Raw genomic sequence first — 22,858 nt, forward strand, 5'->3', positions numbered from 1 at the left:
TGAATCGGTAGATTAGTAGTTAGGTGGGTGACCACTAATGAATACCTACTGCTGTACGTTTTTCCTTTTGCTCTGTTTGTTTGCGTACAGCATGATGTTCTGCAGCTCTTCTCAACCTGCGATTCGCGACTTGCTGGTAGGTTCTATGTCGTGGTTGGTGAACGGGCTGATCGAATTACAATGTTTGCTTGAGAACAGCGTTCTCAGGTGTGAGTTAACTCCACAGCATTTCTTCCAAGATCACGCTATTTTCCTGCCAATGCATTTTCACTAACGGCCTGTACCGACCCTTCCAGTCAACCTTCGACATATCGGATTAGCCTGGGTTAGTTTTGTAGGTAACGTATAATACCGCAGACACGTGTAAATTCTCCTCCGTCTCACTGCTTGCCCTCATAGTCTCTCTTCCACACGCTATCAAACGTCTCCTTGCCCACAGCAAACTCCTTCAAGAACTCCCTCTCAAGATCATGCGTCCTCCGTCCGAGTAGTACAAGGCTGTGCAGAGGTGGCCCCAGATCACTCTCAGCAAGCTGCTCCAGCGTGCCCACCACGATCTTCTGGTCTTCAGCCCCTATCCTCGCCACCCCGACGGCCAGGCTGTCCTTCCCATACACGCCCTCTTTGCGCTCCTCTTCCGTCTCCAGCATCTGCACTGCACACTGCGCGACCGTCATGAACCGCGGCGGTTCGTAGATCTTGCGCCCACGGGCCATGTTCTCAAGCGACTGCTCCTTCACCTTGATGTCCAGCAGAACGAGCGTGTGCAGCCCAATCGATACATTCTCCTTGATGCGGTCATAGAAGGAGCTCGGCTTCCAGTTCTCGAGGAAAAAGACCATGCTGACCGTCTGTCCGAAATTGTACAGCTGCAGTCCCGTCGCGCCGATTGCAGTCAGGATGCTTGCGTTCGGGATGCTGCGCACGGGTATGGAAAGCTCGCGGGCGCGAAGTACGAGGTCGGAGTGCGTCGTTGCGCTGAAGGGGTCGCCAACGACTAGGAAGGCCACGTCGACGTTGGAGGCGTCTGCTAGGATGTCGTCGCTGGAGGACTCGACCATTTCGCGGTCGGCGATGGTGACGGGGCGGCCATAGAAGGCTTCCTACTTTTGGAGCGGTAAGCTTCTGGTGATATTGCTTGCGCGTGGAAAGGGCAGGTAGGGTGTTGTACCAGCTTTTCCTTATCGACGAGGAGGATGGCTGTATAGGCCTCAAGGTAGACACGCGCGGCATTCTTGACGATCTCAAGGCCTTTGACTGTGATGTCTTTCTCATCGGCTAGGCCGAGGCCGATTAGGTAGAGCATTTTTGGCAGACTTTCGGTCAGAAAGATTTGTGTCGTCAAATGATTTGGAGGCTTCTAAATCGTTACAGGAATGGTAAAACACACACTGCGTAAAAACGATATCAGAAAATGCTTCACCCAGGATTAAGGTTGCGGGTAGGGCTGAGCTGCGGAACGTGACCCTTGCAGCGATCGGTAAAGTTGCCGCATCCAGCCGGGTTCCCCAGGCCACGTGCGGTGCCACGGTACTTCACAATCCCTTAGATCTCCATTGCTTCCCGTCGCTTTTCCTCCTCGCTCTTCATACCACAAACAAAAACCTCGCTAAAACTCTCGCTATCTCTGCATAAACACGCTTCACCGCTACTCTCGCTATCACTACGCACACATACGACGGCAAACGTGCTACCAAATCGGCATCATGGCGGACAAAGCAGCAAAATACCGGACAGAGATCCAACAGGTTAGTGGGCGCTTTGCGTTGTTCCTACGGTTCGGGGTTTCCTTCCTGCTTTCTCGTCTACTTTGGGGCTTGTTTTCTTCTGTGCAATACTTGTCTCTTGCCCCGCGCAACCGGCTTTCGCAAGAATTGGGATTCGACGTTCCCCACCGACCGAAGGGTACATGCTGTGGCGCAAGTAGCTAGGTCCAGGAATCCAACCAGACATGGTTTCCGCGTATGGACAGAAAGCCCTCGATGAGCGATTCGCTGGCCCCGCCAAAATATCAAGATATGGCGAGATAGCTGATCTCACAACGGCAAACCGGCGCATTGAAATCGAAGCAGTTGGGGTCCCTCAGCATGCTGGATGTCATATCTCAAGCTTGTAAGGGAGACTGCGATAGGCTTTCGACTTCAGAAGCTGTAATACTGCAATAGTTGCTGTGTACCACCGAAGATGATTTGAAGCAGAGCGGCCACGGCTCTGATCCGCCAACCTCACCCGCCACCCTACTCTTGGTGTCCGTCGACCGGAACCTGAAGGTGGGGCTGTCATGAAGGCGGGGCTGTTATGTTCGAGTACCTGAGAGCTTCATGAAGAGCTTCGCAACAAATCATAAGCTGTAAAGTCAGATACAAGGGCGTCAGCTTCCGACAAGTCGTCCAAGTCGGCTTCCATTGTCAGGTTACGGTGCTGCGAGTTCCATTACGTGTTTGGATTGCTCCGGCTTCTCCTGTGTACCGGTCGAGTTTGATGCTGTCGCTCGACATATTCCGACTTGAGGGATGCGTTCAACGGCCATCTGCGACGCGACGCGACCTCTCGCCTGCGTCGTCCAACCAACCCTATTGACTGCTTCACCACCTGACAAACCAAACGTTTTAAACAAACCGCTTCTGTTCTCGCGGTCACCACACAACCTTTGCTGGATTTCTTTGCGCAATTGTTATCCTCATTTCCAATCTGGCTTTCTCTTGTTCAACTTCATCGTCCACTGGGCTGCTCTCAGCCTGTTTCGTTCTCTCAGTCCCAAAATGGATCTCTCACCGCATCAGCCTCAAGACGACACTATCTTGCAAAGTGACTGCGACGGCCAACCTGAAGATGACGACTTTTCGGAAAGCAAGGAATTCACTGAACACATATCGCAGATGATGTTCGTCTCTGGCGAAACCGGCGAGCCGTCACCGGAAACAACCACGCTCATTGAACAGATCGTTCAACAACAAGTGCAAGAAATGGTGAGTTCGAAACCAACCTATGGCCCATCACTCTCGCTGACACCTCTCCTAGCTCCGCGAATGCACCGCCCTCGCAACTCGCCGCGGCAGCCGCAGCATCTCAACCGACGACCTCATGATGCTCATCCGGCACGACAAAGCCAAAGTCTCACGGCTCCGACACTTCCTCCAATGGAAAGACGTCCGCAAGAACCTCAAAGACCAAGAAGACAGCGGCAAAGGCGGCGGAGCCGAAGTGCCCGACCTAGGCGGCGACGACATCCCCGGCGTGGGCGCGACAGGGCAAGGCGAGAGCGCGAAGAAAGTCAGCAAGCGCGCCAAAGTCGATCTGCCGTGGGACGTGCAGAGCTACTACGGCGAGCAAGTTCCCGCAAGGGACGATGAGGAAGACGAGGAGGAAGAGGAGATGAACTACGCCACGCTGCAGCGGCTCAAGATGGCGGACGAGCGCACCAAGGACATGACGCGCGAGGAGTACGTGCACTGGTCTGACTGCCGCCAGGCGAGCTTCACGTTCCGCAAAGGCAAGCGATTTAGGGAGTGGGCCGGCTTTGGCATCATCACGGAGAGCAAGCCTAATGACGATATCATTGATATCCTGGGGTTCTTGACGTTTGAGATCGTGCAGACCCTTACGGAGGAGGCGCTTAAGGTCAAGAATGCGGAGGATCTGTATAAGAAGGAGACCGGGGGGGCGGAGAGTCAGACAAGGAAGAGGAAGAGGGAGGGCGGTCTATTCGATCCGCCGGAGGAGGCGAGGGAGCCGGTGCAGCCGAGCCATGTGAGGGAGGCGTATCGCAGGCTTCAGCAGTCGTCGAATAAGTCGAAGGCTATGTCGGCGTTCTCGAGGGCGATGCCGAGAAAAGCGTTGAAATTCGTAAGTCGCAGGAAGACACTCAACGTTTAGCAGTGTTGCTAACATTTTGTGTCAGATCTAGGCTTCCTGCCTCTCAGGGGACTCAGCGGGTGTTCAGGTTTTTACGGTTCAGGAAGAGCGCAAGCGGCTTCGTTCAACGGTTGTGATACCCCAGGGAGACGACTTTCATTCATGGCGCATGGAGCGGGTTTATCGTACCGAGAAACTCGATAGAAACGCGTAATCCATATTAACAGCGAATGTACGGCGCCAGGCTCATCCATTGCACTTTCAACAAACCCCGTAAATGCCTCGTATTCGACAAGAGATACAAAGTACAGAAACACGGCCTTGCTCCGAAGAGCTGGTATACCGAGACGAGCTAGATGTCCTCAACGGTTGGTTTCCGACATAGCCTACATGTACGCAGCCCAGACCCGCAGCGCGTGCGCTAGTATCGTCTACTATGTAGAACACACGCGTCAGCCGACGTCGCCTAAGAACGCCACGCCGAACCCAGTATCGCAAGAAAAAAGTCGCATCCTCCAGAGATGTGGGCTCCCCATGATACACCCACCAAGTCAACGAATGAGAAATCCCACCGCATGTCTCAATATCGCCGCACCTCATGCTGCGGATAGTTCCCACCAGCATATCTATCAGGGTCAACTGACCTATAACCCCCACCTCCACTGCGCCTATTGTGCTTCCGTCGCGGCGGCCCCACATCCGAGTGTTCCTCAATGACCTCCACGATATCATCTCCACTAACTCTCCTCTCCCGCTCCATCCTTTCCTCCACAATAACCTGCCTCGGCATCGGCGGCATCGGCATCGGCATCGGCGGCGCCTGCATCGGCGGCATAGGCGGAGGCATGCTCTGCCGTCTCTCCTCCACAATGATGCGCTGCGGCCTGGGACTCCTACTGGCCTCCCTCATCTCCGTACGCGTGCTCCGGCGCGAGCGGCGCGACCGGCCGGGGGAGCGTGAACGCCGGCGCTCGCGCGCGATGACGACTTCCTCGCCTTCGATCTCGTTGCCGCCGCCCTGCCCCGCGACGGAGGAGATGAGCCAGCAGAGCAGCAGGAAGCCGAGCACGGAGCCCAGCACGATGCCGACGACGGTGCCGGGCGCGGGACCGCTGTTTATGTCTTGGTAGTAGGAGGGGATGATGCCGGTGATGTCCTGCGTTGGTTGCGTTTGCCGCCGTTCTAGCTTGGCTGAGGATGTGGGGACGGGTGTGAGGTGTAAGCTGTGCAGTAGGCGCCGAGACAGGGTGGCTACGCCTGTCGAGAGCAGGCCGCGCGCTCGCGGCGCGGGGATGCTGGAGAGCGCGTTGGGCGGTGGTGGTAATGCTGGCATTGCGCCGTGAGAGATTGAGGCTGCAGAGCCTCGCTGTTGTTGCGCGGCGCTGCGCACAGAGGATGGTGGTGGGGATGCTTGTGCGATGTCGTTCTATTTACGTCGGCGATCTGCGGCGGCTCGGTACGTTTACTGTGCCGGAGCTTGCGTGGAGGGCGATTGCGCGGAGATGATGCGTTGCGCTTCTGTTTGTCGTGATGGAGTGATGTTTCAATGGTAGCAAAGGTCAGCGACAGAGTCAACGTTAAGTGAGCGTGGTGGTAAGGACAGCAGAATCTGGGTTCGGGATGCTGTTGACGCAATTGTCGTGCTGCATGGTGGCTGGTAAATCGGGAGGCTTGAAATCGCTCGAGCTTGTCCGTCATGGATGGGCAGGCCAACCGCGAACACGTTTCCCATCAGAGCCCGTGCAGGCGTTTTCCTAAACCGACCGAGGTCCATTCGGCTTCATCAAACTTGCATCTCGTGCGCGCAGCACAGAACGCTCCACGATGGTCATACCTGGAGATGGCGCCCAGCATGGCCAAGCCGATCTGTTTGCACCTCAGGCGCCCGTTTCGTGCAACGACATGAGAAAGGCTACAGCTAAGGCATTACGCTCCACAGGATTTCAGCAAACGTTATCAGCCGCAATACACACAAAGCTACTCAGCCAGTTCTGTCAATTACTATCCTAGCGCGCAGCACGACGCGGTGTCTGTTCAGCGACATTCGTGTCGGCTGCGTCGGCATCACGTGCCAAGAGCCAAGTCTCCGCCGCCTTACATAATTAATCGCCGTGCGGAGGCGGAATGGATGCGCGGCTTTTGCTGCGCCTCCACCCAGACGGTTGGCAACATCACCATATCTTCTTTGCTTCAGCGTTCCTCATCTCTTCCTCCTCACATCCTACCCTCACATAACGTCTCTCGCGCGCCGTCCTCATCTACGGAAACCGCCTCAACATCTCCCCAAGCGCATAGTCTCAAGCGCATATCACCAGATCTCAGCCCCACCTAGGTAGCGCCCTCAACTAAGCCCTGGACCCTCGTCCTCAAAGTCTCAACATGTCAAACAAATACGTACGCGCATCCCTTCGAACCACATCGCGCAACCCCAAAACTAACACCCACACTAGGATCCCAACGCTCCCCCCGCCTACCCACCGCAAGCGCACTACGACGCCGGCCCATACCCCCCGCAACAGCAGTTCTCCTCTCCGCCGCCCCAGGGCTACTACCAACCGCCACCGGGCGGCGAGGCTCAAAACTACTACGGCGGCGCCCCGCCGCCCCAGCAGCAGGGCTATGGCCAGCAGCAGCCCATGTACTATCAGCAAGGCCCCCCGCCGCAAGGTTACGTTGATGGTGGAAGGGGTGGAAGGAGACGCGGGGGGGACGGAATTTGCGCTGGCATTTTGGCAGCGCTGGCTTGCTGTTGCTGCTTAGACTGCATCTTCTAAGGGGGTCGTTTAGTGTGGTGGTACTAGGGAGGAAGGAACGCCGAAGCTGGCGGTTTTGGGTGGAGCTAATGTCGTGATGATACCCTGGCTGACTTTATGTGAGCGGATATGGGTATCGGCGTTTGCTGGGCAATTTGGGCTTGTGGAAGCTTTGGTCTCCAAGAGTGTCACTTTCCAGCCTTTCGATACGAGTCATGATGTCTCTTTCGTAGTGCAACACTATCTGGCTACAAATGCTTCAGAACCCTACCTGCTTTCGTTCCAGCACACAAGTACATCAACCAGCGGGGAAATCCTACATACGAACGTCTTGGGAAATTACAATGCACAGAGAGCGGGCAGGCATGACGCAGCAGAGTAGTTTGATAGAGACAATTTAATAGTTTCCTAAAGTTTTTCTCTGTATAAGTGTAGTATCTATAAGTTATCAAATCTTCTAGCTAGTAGCAGAGAGCCTCGCATCCTGAAGAAGTGCGTCTACTGCAGCTTTCGTCCCCACACCACGCGAATCGGATAATTGCCGCCACGCTCCGACAGCTCAGTCTCCAAACGAGAAACCAAAGTGTCAAGCGCCTCTCTCGAGAAATGCAAAGGCATGGAAGGTGTTGCTACGCAATTAGCTTCGGCTCTTTGATATAGAGTGGTAGGCAACCATGGACTGACCCTTCGCGAAAGTAACCAACCCCGAAGCAGCACCGCTGACGCAATAAATCCCATTTCTTGCAAATTGCGGACTCGGATTCGATGCTCCATAATACACATCCACGACGCGCTCCTGGACATCGACGAAGCCGGCTTCCCGAAGCCAGGCATGTATCTCACGGGGATACTTGGAGCTTACTCCCATGAAGGCAAAGGTGCTCTTCAGCAAGGTCGCAAAATCGTGCATGGCAGGGCCATTGCCCTCTGCAGAAACGTTTTCTCCCTCAATCAGCTGAATCCATCCGCCCGGCTTGACTAGCTCCGCGAGACGAGTGACCGCAGTTTGCGCAACGGGTCCAGCATTAACGAGAGCTAAACGCTGGTGCACAACATCGAAGGTACCGTGCCAATCTTGTGGCCACGGTTCGTTGATGTTCTGGACCTGGTGGATTGTGCCTGGAGGTCGATGTTCTGGGAAGTAGTGTTGATTGATGTCCGTGCCGACAAGCGTGTGGGCTACAGGAGACCCGCTGGAGGACGCGAGGTCACGGAGCCAAGTCCCTTGGCACACAATCGTTAGTCTGCCGTGCCCAGGGGTACGAGACGACGACTTATGGAGTCCGTAGGTGCTCGTCTACCATCTGCTGTTGCGGAGTCCAAAACGCGCAATGGCGCAGCTGAGAGCTCCACCGGCACCAGCAACAAGCCACCCATCGCATCTTTTAGAATCTCATGCATCTTTGACAGCCGTTTCACCTCTTCCTGACTGTCAAGTATGTAGTGTGGGTTCTCCGATTTTTCCGTCATGGTTACATGTAGCTTCAATATGTGCAGGAGCGAGGGTACGTTCTCAAGTGCATGGAACTATGCACCGCTGGTGGAAACTGAATGTTATAAGCGCTGTAACCCAAGTAGTTGCTCGTGGTAAGGACAGCTCGGTCTGACGTGAGCTGAGCTGACCAATGCAGTCACGGATTCGTTCCTCTAGGATGTGCACGCCTAGGAAAGTAAAATCCCAAAAGGTTGGGGTCCCAGCCGCTTAGAGAAGACCGGCGGAGCAATCTCTGCAGTCTCTGGCCGTGCGGACGACATACCCAACTTCGTGATACCCAGAGAATAGACTAAATGTGGTTGTATACTGATCTATAATACTAAGCGCTAGACCTTAGCTTACCTAGAGGATTTTTAAAGGTGCTCTGATTTTTCCCATAGGTGAGCCGAGCTGACAGCCCGTGATGGGGATACGGCGCTTGCATAGGTACGCATAACGTAGACATCCGCCATCTCACGAAGGATCAGCTCCCCGTAAGGTATGGAGATGGTGTGAATGATGAGTTACTCGGCGATCCAAGTAATCTCATGGTCGTTATGGTCAGCCAGTTCCTTCCACAGCTCGCTTTCAGTAGTTACCAAAGATCGTTCGGACTGCCTCTGCATTTGGGGAAGTCAACCAGTGATCATCAATGACAGCCATAACCTCACCGTCTTTCCCCCAAGAAAATCTCAACCGCACATACACCTGAAGCATGCACTATCGATTATCTTCCACTGCTGTGCCTGCAGCTAATCTCTGTAGGGCAGAGCAAAACAGGGGCCAGGCCAAAAGACATGTGGCAGCCGCCGAATCAGCCGTTGCGTCAGCCGCGACAGGGTGGTCTTTCCTTGCTAAGTCGTCTCATCTCGCGCTGTGTGGAGAACGCATGCACGTCCACGAGCAAAGAGACGCAGATGCTGGGGATCCGTCACGTTTGTGCAGCCGCTGAGCTGTCTAGCTGCGTTGTAGGTCTTCGCGAGCTGACGGCACGTGAAGAGCGCGGAAGGTTTCTCAACGGACGCGCTGATATGTGGAAAGGGGATGGAGCGCTCTTGTGGCATATCTGCTTTTTCTTGAATAAGGAAGTGCGGATATTACATGAGGCTCTCGTACTCGATGAAATCGTCTCACAACAGCGGGGAAGAATACGCTAGACTGCAAATTCTCCGACAGCGGCAGACGTTGCACGTCACGACGAAGCTCGACTTGTCTGTCAAACCTCTCCTGGCTAAAGCCGTGGCTCGTCTGGTGGTTGATGTGACCGGCTGGCACTCGACTCATCCACGGCACTCGGGGTCCCGAAGTCGACGCTGGACTTGCCGTTTGTAAGAAGGGAATGTTTCAACAACTGCCGCCGACGACCAATTCATCATTGGCTGAAGCAAGCCGACATGTAGTTGGAATTTGCTCCTGCGACGAATCCAGGCACGGCCGGAACAGCATCCTGGAGAAACTAGGTTTACTTTCGGTTGTAAAATGTGCGGCCGCCTTCGCAAACCATTGTGTTGAAGTGATGTTGTATCAAGAACCACTTATATATCGAAATAACTCTGGAAATCTTACCGCAGTGAACTTGAAGGCTAACTCCCCGTTGGGAGATCTTTCGATATCAATGTTACTGGAACCTTACCAAGCAACGCTATGTACAAGTCCGGTTTGGATGAAGCTTATTGTAGCTTAAGATTGTCCTCGTTCAGCACTCCATACAGCTGCTCGATGTCTTGACCTACGGCCACAATGTCCTGTGCCAGCTGACCTGTGACTAACGCTATGAAGAACACAACTGTCAGCCACCCGCTACAAGACATCACTAATGGGAGTAGCAGAGGAACAGGCCGCTCACCGTAAGCATATAGAAGCTCGTAGTCCTCGTCTGTGGCATCTTCTCTGTTTGGCGCGTTCTTCCGGAAGTCGAAGACCTTGGCCAGAAGACGATCTCGAGTGTGCTCGATGTTTGGCAAAGCATCGTTCATTGGGTATTCCAGTTTCATGGAAGACGCCAAAACTTGGGACGGTTGGTCAGCTCGCTGCTCACAGAATTCTCTTGGGAGGCATGATGGAGAGAGAGATGAGAATGCATACCAGAGAAAAGATGGCTTATACGCCACGACAACTCCATGCGCTCATGTTTCGTGTACCTCAGAATCTCCGCCTCGGCCGGGCTTGCCTTCAGATCCTTCACAATGATCACGTTCATTGCATGGAACGCATCCAGCATCCTCCCCGTTGCCTCCAGAATCCTCTTCATGATTGCATCTGGAAACGGGCCCCTCAGCTCGAACTCATGCCTTGCACTCTGTCGCAGCGTCTCGAGATGTGTCAAGAAGCGCTGCAGCTCCAGCGACTCTCGGATATCCACATACGACATGCCTCCCCGGGCCTGACCCTGATCTTCAAGCAGCAGCGCGAGCGGATCTCGCTTCCAGATCAGACCCATACGAAGCCAGAGGACACAGATGCCATCCTTGAGTTTCCTGCGGGCACTGATGGGCCAAATGAGGCGTGTGACAATGAGGCCCCAAATGCAGCCCGTGAGGACGGCGACAACGCGGTGGAGTACGATCTCCCATATCTCAGGGCTGATGCCGCCCTCGTCCTCGTCATCTTCTTCGTCTTTGATGGAGAGGCTGTAGGCGTATAGGGCCGAGAGGTTATACGTTAACATAATATAGCGGCCCATCGGCCCCTTGCCTTTCCCGATGATGATGTAGAAGCAGCCGAGCGAGACGAGCCAGCCCAGGAAGGCGAGGATGTAGGGGTTCTCATCGGCAATGATCCAGGCGATGATTCCGAACACCGCGCCAATGCCAGTGCCAAGGAAGCGCTGGAAGCCGGTGGTGTTGGAGGCGCCGATCGTCATGGAGCAGACTAACATGTATGACAGAAGGCCCCACTCGCCGCGCCAGTGTGAGTAGAACGGCCGCGTGGACGGTATGAACGACCACATCGCATAGATGATGGCGCCGATGCCGACCTTGATGGCGTATTTGATGTCGTCGCGGCGAAAGAAGCGCAAGGCTCGCCAGATTCGGAAGGTGTACGACAAGTGCTGCTGTGGTTTTTCTGGGTCTATAGTGTTGAGTCCTCGCGGAGGAGATGGAATCTCTCGAGAGAGACCTTGTTCAATATTTTCGACAGCCGCTGGCATTTCTAGCTCCGATTAGTAACAGCAGTCCAGATGCTCCCAAAAGGCCGACATACCCTGGTCCGTAGAGTTCTTGGTCCTCGCTCTACGGTTCCACCAGAACAGGATCCAGTTCCATGTTCTGCGACGAGGTGAGCGCTCGAGTTCCTCCTTCAGCTCATCTACGATGTCAAGATACTCGATCATGTCTTCTGCGAAGTCCTGCAAAGAAGAACTAAAGTACCCACAACTAGCAGCCACCTCCTCATAGTCCGCTGCTACGTCAAGTGAACTGGGTTTATTGATAACCTTTGTCCTGTAAACCAAAGCCAGAGCTTCTCTTCGAGCTCGGCTAAACAGGTTGATAGCATCCTCCAGACTTTGGCGGAATTGACCACCAACCGTGATGGCGTACTGAGGGCCAGGTCCAAATGGAAGCTCCTCGAGCATTTGTTTGAGAGTGTAGGCCAAAGATTTCTGCGTCTGTCAGCGAGGTTCGGCGCAATTTTACGGAGAGAACAGACCATTGGAGGCCCCAGATGTGAAATGAAGGTTGAGAACATGTCCGCAGGCGACAGGACAGTAGCAATGCTACTTGCATCAGTTGACGAAGCTCTTTTTGGGGTCTGATCGCCTCCCGCATCACTCGATTCTTCAGGGGCTTCGTAGATGGCGGACAAGGAGTGAATTCTATCGCGGACACTACTAAAGTCGGGGAATTGCGGAGAATCGAGTCTGGGGAACGAACTTGCGAGACTGTTATTGCCAGGCCCATATGAGCTTCTGAGAAGTGTAAATTGCGTGGAAGCAGCGCTTCTCAAGCCACCAATGTTCTGTGCAAGTCTCTCCATGCATTTGACCAATCTTGCTTCGATCTCGTACTCTTTCTCTGTGCCCAGGAGATAGTGCTCGTTCTTAGCTTCCTTCAGGTCCTTAGTCAGTGAGGTGAAAGAACTCTTGTAGCGTGTAGAAGCCGCTACGAATGACGGATCGTTTAGCTCATCCTCGCCGGATAAGAAGCTGGTCGTAATCATGGACATCATATCGCTAAGCGAGTCCGTTGCCTTCCTAAGATCCTCTCGAAGCTCTTTTCTAGCGGAAACGGGCTTTATAGCCAGACTGACGGCAGCTGTTACGATTACACCCATGATTACCATTTTCAGCACCTGAAAGATCTTCTCGTAGGAGAAAGTACCGGCTTGGACTGAGCCTTCTTTCGTCAAGATAGTGATGATTGCAAGCGACGTCAGGGAGCATGCCTTCGTACATTAGCAGATGGCTACAGCGACCGTTCATCAGTGTCTTTCATACCACATTAACCAAAGGGTCACCTAATCTCTGCTTCAACCAACCCACAAAGCCAAGGCCGCCGCCGCAGAAGACGATTAGCACTACCACATGGCCCAACACAAGCAAGCCTTGATGGCCGAAGAAGCCAGATACTGCCATGCTTGTGAAAGATACAAAAGCGGCGTATGCGAACGCTACTAGCGCAAGGAGAGTCGCCTCTTGCATGCTCCCGGCTGAGCGTGCCGGGTGGAAGTAAACCGTAACGGTCGCGACCATATGCTTTCCATCATTCTTCCCGAGAAAGCGTGCAATGGGCACCACGAAGGTTGCCATGCTGCCGATCAGATATGCCAGAGAGCATTTCAGTATACTTTGGCCTGTCTTGGAGGTAGCGAAGCCATAGGCCTGCGAGACTGCCTTTTTGCTACGGCGCCATATGCTCTGAGTTGTCCCCGATGGCGGGATGGAGGACCTCCGTTGGCCTAGCAGCGGTGTCTGGTCGTCCCCATGCTCGTCTGGTGGTGGGCTTCGAAGCGTAATGGATCGTTTGACGCGCTCGCCGGTCTTTGGTAGGATCAAGGTCGCCTGCCGGAGCTACTCACGATCAGTATACGCGTTATAAAGGCTCGAATAGACTCGCAAAGCACGTACGCTGGGCCTCATGAACCGGCGTGCTGCTGGCCATTGCGGAGCATCAGCAGGGGACCCGTTAGCACTCATTCTGCTTCATTCACCGCCGCAAGCTTAGAGGCTAGCGGATTAAGCATCTCCGACTTTACGGATAGCCATATGAGGCTTTCCACCTGGAAGCTCCGTATATACAACAGCTCTATATTCCACTAGGTGCCCTCGGCGGAGGCATTCCGTCTGACATGCACGTGACCATGCAGGAACGGACCCTGCGGGGATCGCGCATCCATCGCGCCTCAGCCGCAGCTGCACATGTCAGAGGCCCTCACAAAGCCGGGAACCTCTATGAAGTTTACGATACAACCCTAAAACTACAAACCTCTACCCTACGAACAGAAACCTCTCAAAGCCAAAACCCAAGGTCACTTTTCTTAGTGACAGTAACACCCAAAACCCGTCGCTACCCTGCTGCCTGCACTCGAGCATACGTCTCCCGTCTCCAGCCTCAGTCTATACAGAGCCGGTGCATTCGGGCAAGAACTCGACTACCTTCACTCCGAGCAGTATACAAGTAGCAGTGATGTTCAACCGAAATAATCTTCCCTCGATGCCAAATCCTTTCGGCGGGCGCTCAGACGGATCTCCCAGACCACCTGCGCGAGACGGCTACGCAAGGCCTGGCCAGCAAGACACAAGAATGGGTGGCGGATATCCAGAGCCTCCAGCATACCGCGATAGTCCTCCGAGGATGCCAGCGCAACCGCAATATCCTTCTGGTGGAGACGGGAGGAGTCTCCAACTGAGACCTGTAAGGTCGCCAGGCGGGAACCAGTTCGCCATGGCCAACTGGGCGGCAGTCTCCCCTCAGAACTTTCGACCATCTCGAGACGGCTCAGACATCTACGTCATGATCAACAACAACTTTGTGCTTACTGCACGACCCCATGATGGCTGCCCTCAGGGTGAGATAGGCCTTACAGACGCGCAGCGCACGTGGATAGGCGTTACCATCGGCCCGCAAGAGATAGTACAGGTGCAGCCGTATGACCCCTTCAGGGCTGGCGAACAGACACTCGGGAGCATAGATGCGGAGGTTGGGTTTGCTACGAACAAAAAGACTACCGATGTACCGTACGACCAGGATGAACTGGCTAAACAATTTACTAGGGTTGGTCCCTATCTTCATATTCTCGCTGCTCTGGCTAATACCGGTTCTTGCAGAATTTTGAGAATCAGGTCCTAGCTCCGGGGCAGGTGCTTCTTATGGATTTCAAAAACGTCCCACTCCGTTGCACAATCAGAACTATCAAGAGAGTAGACCTGTCTATGGAGAAGGCCGAAGCCTCCTCAGCGCCGACTACATCAGATCCACGGGCACGTGGTATACTGATCCCCCAAACTACCGTGGATTGGTTCAAAGACAATAGGACAGATATCAAGCTGAAAGCATCGAACAGAAGGCCAGCCGCAAACTCAATCATTCAGCCAGACTTCAAGTTTCAAGACATGGGCATCGGTGGCCTGGACAATGAGTTCAGTGCAATCTTCCGGAGAGCATTTGCATCACGCATATTTCCGCCGGGGCTTGTGGACAAGCTTGGCATTCAACACGTGCGAGGCATCCTGCTATACGGGCCGCCGGGAACGGGCAAGACGCTTATTGCCCGGCAGATTGGCAAGATGCTTAATGCAAGGGAGCCGAAGATCATCAATGGTCCTGAGGTCTTGAACAAGTACGTTGGTCAATCAGAAGAGAACGTTAGGAAGCTCTTTGCCGATGCGGAAAAAGAGTACAAGGAGAAAGGTGACGAAAGTGGGCTTCACATCATCATTTTCGACGAACTGGATGCCGTGTGCAAGCAGAGAGGATCCGGCGCCGGCGGCGGGACTGGAGTCGGTGACAGTGTCGTCAACCAGCTTCTATCCAAGCTGGACGGTGTGGATCAGCTCAACAATATCTTGTTGATAGGAATGACGAACCGTATGGACATGATAGATGAAGCCCTGTTGCGACCGGGACGATTAGAAGTCAAAGTAGAAATCTCTCTGCCGGACGAGCACGGACGACAGCAGATTCTGAGTATTCACACCAACAAGATGAGAACCAGCGGCGTCATGGACCGAGATGTGGATTTGGCGGAGCTCGCGCGTCTCACAAAGAACTTTTCCGGTGCAGAGATTAGCGGGTTGGTGAAAGCGGCGTCTTCCTTTGCCTTCAGTCGCCATGTTAAAGTGGGGACGATGGCTGGCATAAAAGATGATGTGGAGAACCTCAAGGTGAATCGCCAGGACTTCTTCAACGCTGTAAGTATCTGTCTTAGTGAATGTTCCTGGTGTAAACTAACATTGCTGCAGTTGGACGAGGTCAAGCCGCTCTTCGGTGTCGCAGAAGAGGAACTATCGTCACGCATACGGGGAGGTATCATCCATTACTCACCCCTTATCGACAACATCTTGGCCGAAGGGCGCCTCTGCGTGACGAAGATCAAGCAGCCTGTCTCCGAAAACTCGAATCCTCTACACTCGGCAATCCTCTTTGGTCCTCGCGGGAGCGGGAAAACAGCCTTGGCTGCGAAGATAGCGATTGATTCAGAGTTCCCCTTCGTGAAGCTTCTCACGGCTGAGGACATGGTCGGCTTCGCTGATATGCAGAAGGTTGCCCACATTGATAAGACCTTCCGGTACGGCCATTGACTTGTGCGCATATATCCTTGTGTTGCTGACCTTTTATCAGAGATGCCTACAAGAGTCCCCTGAGTATCGTCGTCATAGACAGCATCGAGCTGATAGTGGACTGGAATCCTATCGGTCCCCGTTTCTCGAACCCAGTGCTTGCGGCTCTGAAAGTTCTCATACACAAGCAGCCGCCAAAGGTATTTCCGGCTCGTCTTCTACGTTTGTATGTACACGTACTTACTCAACTTCCTAGAATCGCCGACTCCTTATTCTCGCCACTACAAGCAAACGAACAGAGCTCCAGCAGCTCGACATCTTCGAGGATTTCGATGATGAGATTGCGGTTCCCAATGTCAATACTCAGCAAGAGCTCGCGCACGTCCTGCAGGCATCTGGGGCTTTCTCGGAGCAAGATCAACAGCGAACCATGTATGAGATAGCAAGATACATGGAAGATAACCGCAGGACCGATGTAGGAGTCGGCATTAAGAAAGTCCTGGACTCTATAGAGATTGCGCGGAAAGACCCGGACGTTGCTGGCAGATTCGCTCAGCGAATTATCCAAGCGATGATAGCCAGCGGACTGGCTTGAGGAAGCCATGCTACAAGGCTTACAGGTGAGTACCTCTGCGGTTCACCAAGGTTGGGGAGGTCGAGAAAGTCACGAAGGCGAGAGTGGAGACTGTTGAGCCACGAGGTACGCCGCAAGGTGTGTCACATCAAGTGCGGTTGGATGTCTGTACTTGAGAAGCCCGCGCTTCACCCGAACAGCCTGCGAGGCCTGAGCTCCAGATGGCATCAGCTCACGTTATGTCCCTTGATCCGAGCACGGCTGCACGCTCATGCGTCCTTTATGTGCCTAGGGAAGAAATGGCTACACAAGCAGCCAATGAGCACACTTTTGTGCAACGAGTCAGTCTCAGGTCTTCACGCGAGGTTCGCATGGTACTTGACAGTTTACCGGGCGGTCCCGCGTATGCGCGGATCGGGCCCTAATGCAGGCTCAGCGTTCTTGCACGCAATCCGCCCTTGCTTCGATGAGGTTGATGTGACCCTTTCTGTCGCTACTGGATACAATACCCCTTGATCGATTAAATCCCCAGCAACGATCCGCCACAGTTGGTGCGAGGTCTCGAAGCTATGCCTATAAGCTCCGTTAGATCGTCGATCGCCATCAGGGAATTGCTGCTGTCTGACGGGACTACGGGTAGCTACAGCACCGTTGATGTGATGCAAGGACGTTGACTCCAGCAGACAGGGTCAGGAAGCACTACACTGGACGACAGACGAGCGGGTCCTCGTACTGCGAGGTCCGAGGACCTCACCGCCACCGTCGTCACGCGAAAATGAGCATATAGACGAGCCTTTTGCAGAGAAGTACCGGTATTGTTCACGCGGTGGTGAAATGTTGCGCCAGCGAAGAAGTATGTAAGGCATCAATAGGCATAAACAGAGCATCAAACTCATCCAATCAATCCCTTAAGCCCTGATTTTCGCTTAGTCGGCCACTCACGACTCGCCATGAACCAGGCATGACGCATCTAGAAACGTCGGCAGCAGCGACGGTTTTCGTGCAAACCACGCCTCACTCTCACCGTTGATAAATTACCCCCCTAAACCCCTACCCTAATCGACTGATTACTAGCTATTACACTCATCCTGAGTGGCTGACAGCCAACAGTGCACAGCATGTGCTTCTCTAACGAGTAGACAGCGCCACATCTGCGAACTACGTTGTTGACAGCTCCACCATTCTTTTCCAGCAGCTCCGGAGCGGTTCGCGGAGCGAGCATGAATTGCCAACACATCAGCTTGACAACAAAGTTTCCCTAGCTCGTACGCCGTACATGCAGCCCCATGCGACTTACAGCGCCGGACCTTGCTGCTTTTGCTGAGAGCTCGCGTCTGGCGCTTGCTGTCTTGCGCTTCTCTCGTGCTCGGCATGGCCGCTGCTGACCCTTCTGATTCCCCCCTTCCTCCATCCCGCCAACCCAGCTCTGTCGAGCCTTCCTGTTGGCCTGTTGGCGTGCCGGAATGCATACCTTTCTTGCCACTGGCCATTGTCCCGCTTCCGTAGAGCCAGATCCTACTCGCGGCTTCTGATCGGCCGCCCCCTAGCGGTCTTGGGAGAAGCGTCAAGGCTCCAGAACCAGGGAAGGAGGGTCCGGATGAGACGGTAATGCCTTCCATAGGGCCTTCGGTCATGCACCTTTATCAATCATGAGCGGGGTCGGATGGGATGAGCATGTTGAAGGGGTCAAAGCTAGGCCCCTCTGCTCAGCACGAGCTTGTCAGGGTAGGTTGATATTGAGTATAAAAGGGCGACTGAAGTAGGACCCGACGGAAAACTTCCTGAATTCTTTCTCCCCACTCCTCAGAGTATACTTATTCAAACATCCCTACCCACAAGCGTACCGCAGGTTATATCCCTTTCTTACTCTGAAGCTTTCACCCTTGTCACCATTCTACCATACATACTTCACATCAACGAGACCGCTTTTATTCTACTCGCTCTCATCATCTCATCATCATGGCTCCCACTCAAGCCTACTCGTACTACCCATCCTATCCCTCTTATCCCTCTTATCCCTCATACCCATCCGCCTCTGTCCCGATTGGTATGCCCACAAAGCCGGGCCACTATCAGCCAAATCCTCATCACGGTGCCTATGGCCGAGTGTCCGCTTCACCGCCCGAAGCTCCTGCGAGCGTCACGACATCCGGGGTTGCTTCTTATGAGCCGTCCGCAACGTCTAGCAACTATGCAGGCAGCGCAAGCGACTATGAGACGTCGTCGAATGGCTCCAGCGTCGATCTGCTCGACTACATGAGCGACCGGCTCCATGGCTCTTTGGATCCGACGCCGCTTGACCGCGGCCTCGCTCGCCAGGCGCAGACGTAAGTAACACATCTTGTTCGTAGACACTCTGAAAACAACTGATTCACCCCCATACTCGGAGCGGCGCTACACAAGATGTCCACCCACGCTAACACGCGAACAGTTCCGGCGAGCTCAACGCCAAAACGCGCGAACTCCTCGAACTGCAAGCGCTCGCCCAGCGCCGCCTCGCCGCCACACGAGCGAACTTCGCCGGCGGTATCAAAGCCGCAAAGGAGGTTCAGCGAGACCTCGAGTGGACCCAAAAGCGCGTGACGTGAGCATCCTTTCCTACAGGCTAGATTTCTTACTGTTCGCCACTGACAGCTTATTACAGAGCGATCAACCAGCGAGCCGCCCGCAAATATCCTGAACAATACAAGATCGCTTCGCAGCGGTATCCTGCGCCGGTTGACTACTGAATGGTGTCGCAAAGGCAGTGAGCCGCTTATGTCGTCAGCCTAGAACGACTCTGGCCGCTCTTCCTTCTTTGTTCTTTCTTGTATATCGTTCTGTGTCTAGCTTCCCTTTAAAGCGAGGAGATGTCGTTGATTTTAGCTTTCCCCTTCCGTCTGCTGCTCGCTTGTATCCGCTCCGCCCGGCGCTGCCGCTTTAGCAGGGCACACGTGGCATAGCGCGTCGTTGCGCGCGGTTAACCGCGTTATTGGGCTCATGATTAACGGCCTTGTGATTCCTGGGTTCGGCCTTACCTTATGATTGGGCAGGCGAGGGCGCGTGCAGCCCGGTGTTTGTGAGTGGTCAGTTTGGTCGAATGAGGCTGGGAAGAACCCGGAGCCGGGGTGCCTGAGTGTCTTGTGTTAGGGAGGTTTCTTGTGGGGATTTCTTGGTGTGGTGTACATAACGGGACTCTGAATATTTTACTCGGCTGAATGGTTGGCACGTTGAAGAGATCATGGCGCTGCTATTGTACAAATGTGTCCTAACGTTGCATCAAAAACGACACAGCCTTGTTCCAGATGGTGTCTGTCGGACACGAACAATCAATCCACAGTACTCTGACTTCCTGCTCGAACGAGATGGTTCTTACGCATAATGAGCGGTTTGTTGTGTACTTAGGAAAACGGCCCTTACGGCGACGGCAGATATTCCACGTGATGTAGAGTTAGAATTTGAGTAACGATTGATCTCGTAACGGTTTCTTGGCGCATAGATACCAAGTTGAGGCAACCACGCACCAACATACGGCGAAGCCGAATCCGTGGCCATGGAAGGAGAAAAAAAGACTTAGGCGAACTGGCAAGGAACGTGAACGGAGATAGCCGTGGAAGGACAGAAGATGGTGAAGCAGTGATTCCGCAGAATTTAACCCGCTCGCCGGAGAAGATAGTCATTTAATTTCAGACTAGACATGAGGACAACATCATCCTGTCACACTACCACCGGGCCCCTCGCCCTTCCATCCCTTCGCAAGAGTCCTCCAATAACAGCGTCAGTCCCGGTCAGCCCAAAACCCTTACGGACTTAGCTCCTCTCCCTTCTCTGAACTCGTCAGCGAGCACGGCCAAGAGCCGAGACGACACTTACTTCTGTCCGACCTCCGCTCGGTGCGCACAACCGACTCTTTGCTGATGCCTCCGTCGAAAGCGTCGAAAGTCGGTAGCAAGAAACGAGGACATTGCGCCGAGACATTTCCATCTTCGTAGCCGAAATCTAATGTTCTTCGACGTATATAACGTGATTCCCAACACTTAGCTACCGGAACGCAGGATCTGGTCTGGTCGAAGCAGATCTCATGTCCTCCCCCATGGATCTTCGACGAAGCTCGGGAGAAAGTAGGCCAGATCTCCCTGAGCATTCCTCACGCCTCGCCGCAGCGCCGCCAGTTCCTCACGAGAAAGCGTCCTGGGTCCAAACGCTGAATCCGAGCCCGTAGAGTTAGCAGATGGAGCCGAGGGGTCTGCTAAGGAGGTGTTTGCCGGCATCTCAGCATTAGCGTCGGGGGCGATGTCCTTCATGGCTTGGCCACGTGATAGGTATTGTGCAAGTCCAGGAGGAGGCGCAGCCACTCTCTGTTGCTGACCGAGCTTCTTGCCACTCGTGTCTTGTTTGGACTGCTCTTGCTCACTTCCGGGCCCGGCGAGGTTCTTCTGCGATTCATCTGACCCAGCATACCTACTGCTCTCCAGGTCGTTGTTCACACTGCTCCCCACGCCCGCCCGATCCTCCAGATGCTCCGCAGACGCTCCAGCAGGACCGCTTGGTCGGGCTCTTCTGATGCCCAGCTGGACGGTGTTCGAGCCGGAGCTGCTGACTGTTGGCGACGCTGCGCGAGCAACTATGGCCTGATCATGCTTGAATTTGCGTTTCTTATTGCTTGGCTGGCTACCAAAGGCTCCGAAGCCCATGACAGCTGCCATCTCTGGGTCAATATCGGCCGGGTCTAAGTCCTCCATCTTACTGTGGTGGTGGAAGGGGGTTTAAGGGTGCTGTGCTCAGATCGAGATATCTCTTGGTAATGCACGTCCATGGCTTGGCGTCACGTGCTATCGTTGGATGTGCGGGCGCTGGCATGGGTATTGCTAACTTAAGTGGTGCAGATGTACGGCGAAAGCTAATTTCAGTTGCTCTATCTGAATTTGAGAGTTCGATTTCGCTTTTGTAACACGTATTCAATCCAGAAGTGCCACGCCGTTCACTAAAACCACACTCCCAGAAAACGTATACTACACTGGAGAAAGTACGCCAACAAGAGAGTAATGGAGAAACCGTGTGTGCAAGATCAATTTTGGACCGGCGAGTGGGGGCTTGCGGACTACACGCTGGTACCAGATTGCTGCGACATAGCACTTTCTCGACGTTAGCGGATTGTGCCGGCTCGCCGCCAATATCAGTTGCTCGTCATTTACTCAGCAGTGTCCAACTCATCGTGCGCGGGAGGCGGGGAATCAACTGCCAACTATGTCAGTAAATACGGTGGCATCACGATTGGAATCAAGACATACGCTTCCTCTCATCTCCATTGGTGCCGTTTTCGCGATCATCTTCCCGGTCTCGGACATCCTTCATGTCCCTATCACGGTCATCGGGGCTTCGCGAGCGGTCTCGGTCGCGTCTATCATAGTCGCGCTCACGGCGGTCGTCCTTGCGCGGGGAGTAGTCACCACGGCCACGGCGAGGCGGCGAGGCGCTACGGCCACCGCGGCGCGGAGAGCGGTCCCGCCTTGGTGCGCGTCGGTCAGAGCCGGGTCGGTCAGAGCCGGGTCGGTCAGAGCCAGAGTCAAAGCGCCAGGAGGCAGAAGGTGGCGTCCGAGCCCACTGATCAGAGGGTCAGCAACTATTCCTGGTGTGGACGGAGCTCCCCTTTGTACCTCAATCTTCAGCAGGTCATCGCGCCCAATCCGCTTGTTGTGCATCTCGTGGTACGCATCATCAGCGTCACGACGGCTTTCGTACTCTACAAATGCGAACCTGCAAAGGGTGTGAGCTGTCGTCTAATGCACGGAGAAGCCGAGGAAGCCACTTACAGGCGACTAGACGCGGAGCGCGGCGCTGGGATATCACAGCGAACAAGACGCCCATACCTTGAACATACTGTTAGACTGGGGATCGATGGCGGTACGACGACGGTGCGAAGGAAATGCTGAGGCTATATATCGGGTTTCGAAATCGCTCGATGCGCGTTCGAGCTGGATACAGGGACAGGAGGACGAGGAAATCTCGAGCGACGGTTCGATCGAAGCGGAAGGGGAACGGGAGGGGTGCTTCTCAAGCGTTCGATCGTAGGCGGGGCTCGACGAACGAGGACGACGAGGACGACGACGATCGATTCGAGTAGAGGACATACCGTTCGAATTCGTAGGCAAGGTCGCGCGCGCGGGTGCCGTGGCCGAAGCCGGTGACGTAGAGGGTGGTGCCGCCGCCACGAGACATATCTGCTGTGATCAAGCTGTGAGTTTCTGCTAATGCTGAAGAATATAGCGTTGCTGTTGGTGTTGTTGGTGTTGTTGATGATGGAGGAGAGGATGTGTATGCGTGAAGAAGTCGCTCGCTGGTTGCGGCGAGACGTGCTTCTGGAAGAACGGCGGACTGACTAAGCGGCGCCAAGAGCGTTTCTTTTCGGCGTATTGTTACGACTGTCACGACTGTCACGACTGTCACGATTGTCTAGGACGCTACAACCGCAAGCACGACTCTCCTCTTTATCCGCCGTTCAA

General features: G+C 54.2%; 10 protein-coding genes across 10 annotated transcripts; 4 read left to right on the forward strand and 6 right to left on the reverse strand.

The window, feature by feature from the left end:
* Positions 1 to 380: 380 nt before the first annotated feature.
* On the reverse strand, positions 381 to 1,306 carry W97_04735 (diphthine synthase; the record flags this gene model as incomplete). The annotated part of the gene is made up of 2 exons (XM_007782624.1): positions 381 to 1,103; positions 1,172 to 1,306. 2 exons carry the CDS (start codon positions 1,304 to 1,306, stop codon positions 381 to 383), a joined length of 858 nt encoding a protein of 285 aa, XP_007780814.1.
* A 1,456-nt stretch (positions 1,307 to 2,762) lies between these two features.
* On the forward strand, positions 2,763 to 3,876 carry W97_04736 (uncharacterized protein; the record flags this gene model as incomplete). Its single annotated transcript, XM_007782625.1, has 2 exons — positions 2,763 to 2,969; positions 3,022 to 3,876. 2 exons carry the CDS (start codon positions 2,763 to 2,765, stop codon positions 3,874 to 3,876), a joined length of 1,062 nt encoding a protein of 353 aa, XP_007780815.1.
* A 559-nt stretch (positions 3,877 to 4,435) lies between these two features.
* W97_04737 (uncharacterized protein) lies at positions 4,436 to 5,188 on the reverse strand (the record flags this gene model as incomplete). Its single annotated transcript, XM_007782626.1, has 1 exon — positions 4,436 to 5,188. One exon carries the CDS (start codon positions 5,186 to 5,188, stop codon positions 4,436 to 4,438), a length of 753 nt encoding a protein of 250 aa, XP_007780816.1.
* A 1,046-nt stretch (positions 5,189 to 6,234) lies between these two features.
* Positions 6,235 to 6,629, forward strand: W97_04738 (uncharacterized protein; the record flags this gene model as incomplete). Its single annotated transcript, XM_007782627.1, has 2 exons — positions 6,235 to 6,249; positions 6,306 to 6,629. 2 exons carry the CDS (start codon positions 6,235 to 6,237, stop codon positions 6,627 to 6,629), a joined length of 339 nt encoding a protein of 112 aa, XP_007780817.1.
* Positions 6,630 to 7,245: 616 nt separating this feature from the next.
* Positions 7,246 to 8,078, reverse strand: W97_04739 (uncharacterized protein; the record flags this gene model as incomplete). The annotated part of the gene is made up of 2 exons (XM_007782628.1): positions 7,246 to 7,832; positions 7,910 to 8,078. 2 exons carry the CDS (start codon positions 8,076 to 8,078, stop codon positions 7,246 to 7,248), a joined length of 756 nt encoding a protein of 251 aa, XP_007780818.1.
* A 1,674-nt stretch (positions 8,079 to 9,752) lies between these two features.
* Positions 9,753 to 13,219, reverse strand: W97_04740 (uncharacterized protein; the record flags this gene model as incomplete). Its single annotated transcript, XM_007782629.1, has 7 exons — positions 9,753 to 9,853; positions 9,929 to 10,090; positions 10,168 to 11,235; positions 11,287 to 11,686; positions 11,734 to 12,468; positions 12,521 to 13,093; positions 13,151 to 13,219. The coding sequence occupies 7 exons, from the start codon at positions 13,217 to 13,219 to the stop codon at positions 9,753 to 9,755; spliced, it is 3,108 nt and encodes a 1,035-aa protein (XP_007780819.1).
* Positions 13,220 to 13,736: 517 nt separating this feature from the next.
* On the forward strand, positions 13,737 to 16,397 carry W97_04741 (uncharacterized protein; the record flags this gene model as incomplete). The annotated part of the gene is made up of 5 exons (XM_007782630.1): positions 13,737 to 14,297; positions 14,351 to 15,433; positions 15,485 to 15,810; positions 15,864 to 16,002; positions 16,059 to 16,397. 5 exons carry the CDS (start codon positions 13,737 to 13,739, stop codon positions 16,395 to 16,397), a joined length of 2,448 nt encoding a protein of 815 aa, XP_007780820.1.
* A 1,938-nt stretch (positions 16,398 to 18,335) lies between these two features.
* Positions 18,336 to 19,105, forward strand: W97_04742 (uncharacterized protein; the record flags this gene model as incomplete). Its single annotated transcript, XM_007782631.1, has 3 exons — positions 18,336 to 18,703; positions 18,808 to 18,960; positions 19,021 to 19,105. The coding sequence occupies 3 exons, from the start codon at positions 18,336 to 18,338 to the stop codon at positions 19,103 to 19,105; spliced, it is 606 nt and encodes a 201-aa protein (XP_007780821.1).
* Positions 19,106 to 20,434: 1,329 nt separating this feature from the next.
* On the reverse strand, positions 20,435 to 21,097 carry W97_04743 (uncharacterized protein; the record flags this gene model as incomplete). The annotated part of the gene is made up of 1 exon (XM_007782632.1): positions 20,435 to 21,097. One exon carries the CDS (start codon positions 21,095 to 21,097, stop codon positions 20,435 to 20,437), a length of 663 nt encoding a protein of 220 aa, XP_007780822.1.
* A 449-nt stretch (positions 21,098 to 21,546) lies between these two features.
* On the reverse strand, positions 21,547 to 22,574 carry W97_04744 (uncharacterized protein; the record flags this gene model as incomplete). Its single annotated transcript, XM_007782633.1, has 5 exons — positions 21,547 to 21,593; positions 21,647 to 21,959; positions 22,013 to 22,112; positions 22,169 to 22,225; positions 22,489 to 22,574. 5 exons carry the CDS (start codon positions 22,572 to 22,574, stop codon positions 21,547 to 21,549), a joined length of 603 nt encoding a protein of 200 aa, XP_007780823.1.
* Positions 22,575 to 22,858: the final 284 nt, after the last annotated feature.

The sequence above is a fragment of the Coniosporium apollinis genome (genome assembly GCF_000281105.1).
Source record: "Coniosporium apollinis CBS 100218 chromosome Unknown supercont1.21, whole genome shotgun sequence".
Lineage (NCBI taxonomy): Eukaryota > Fungi > Ascomycota > Dothideomycetes > Coniosporium > Coniosporium apollinis.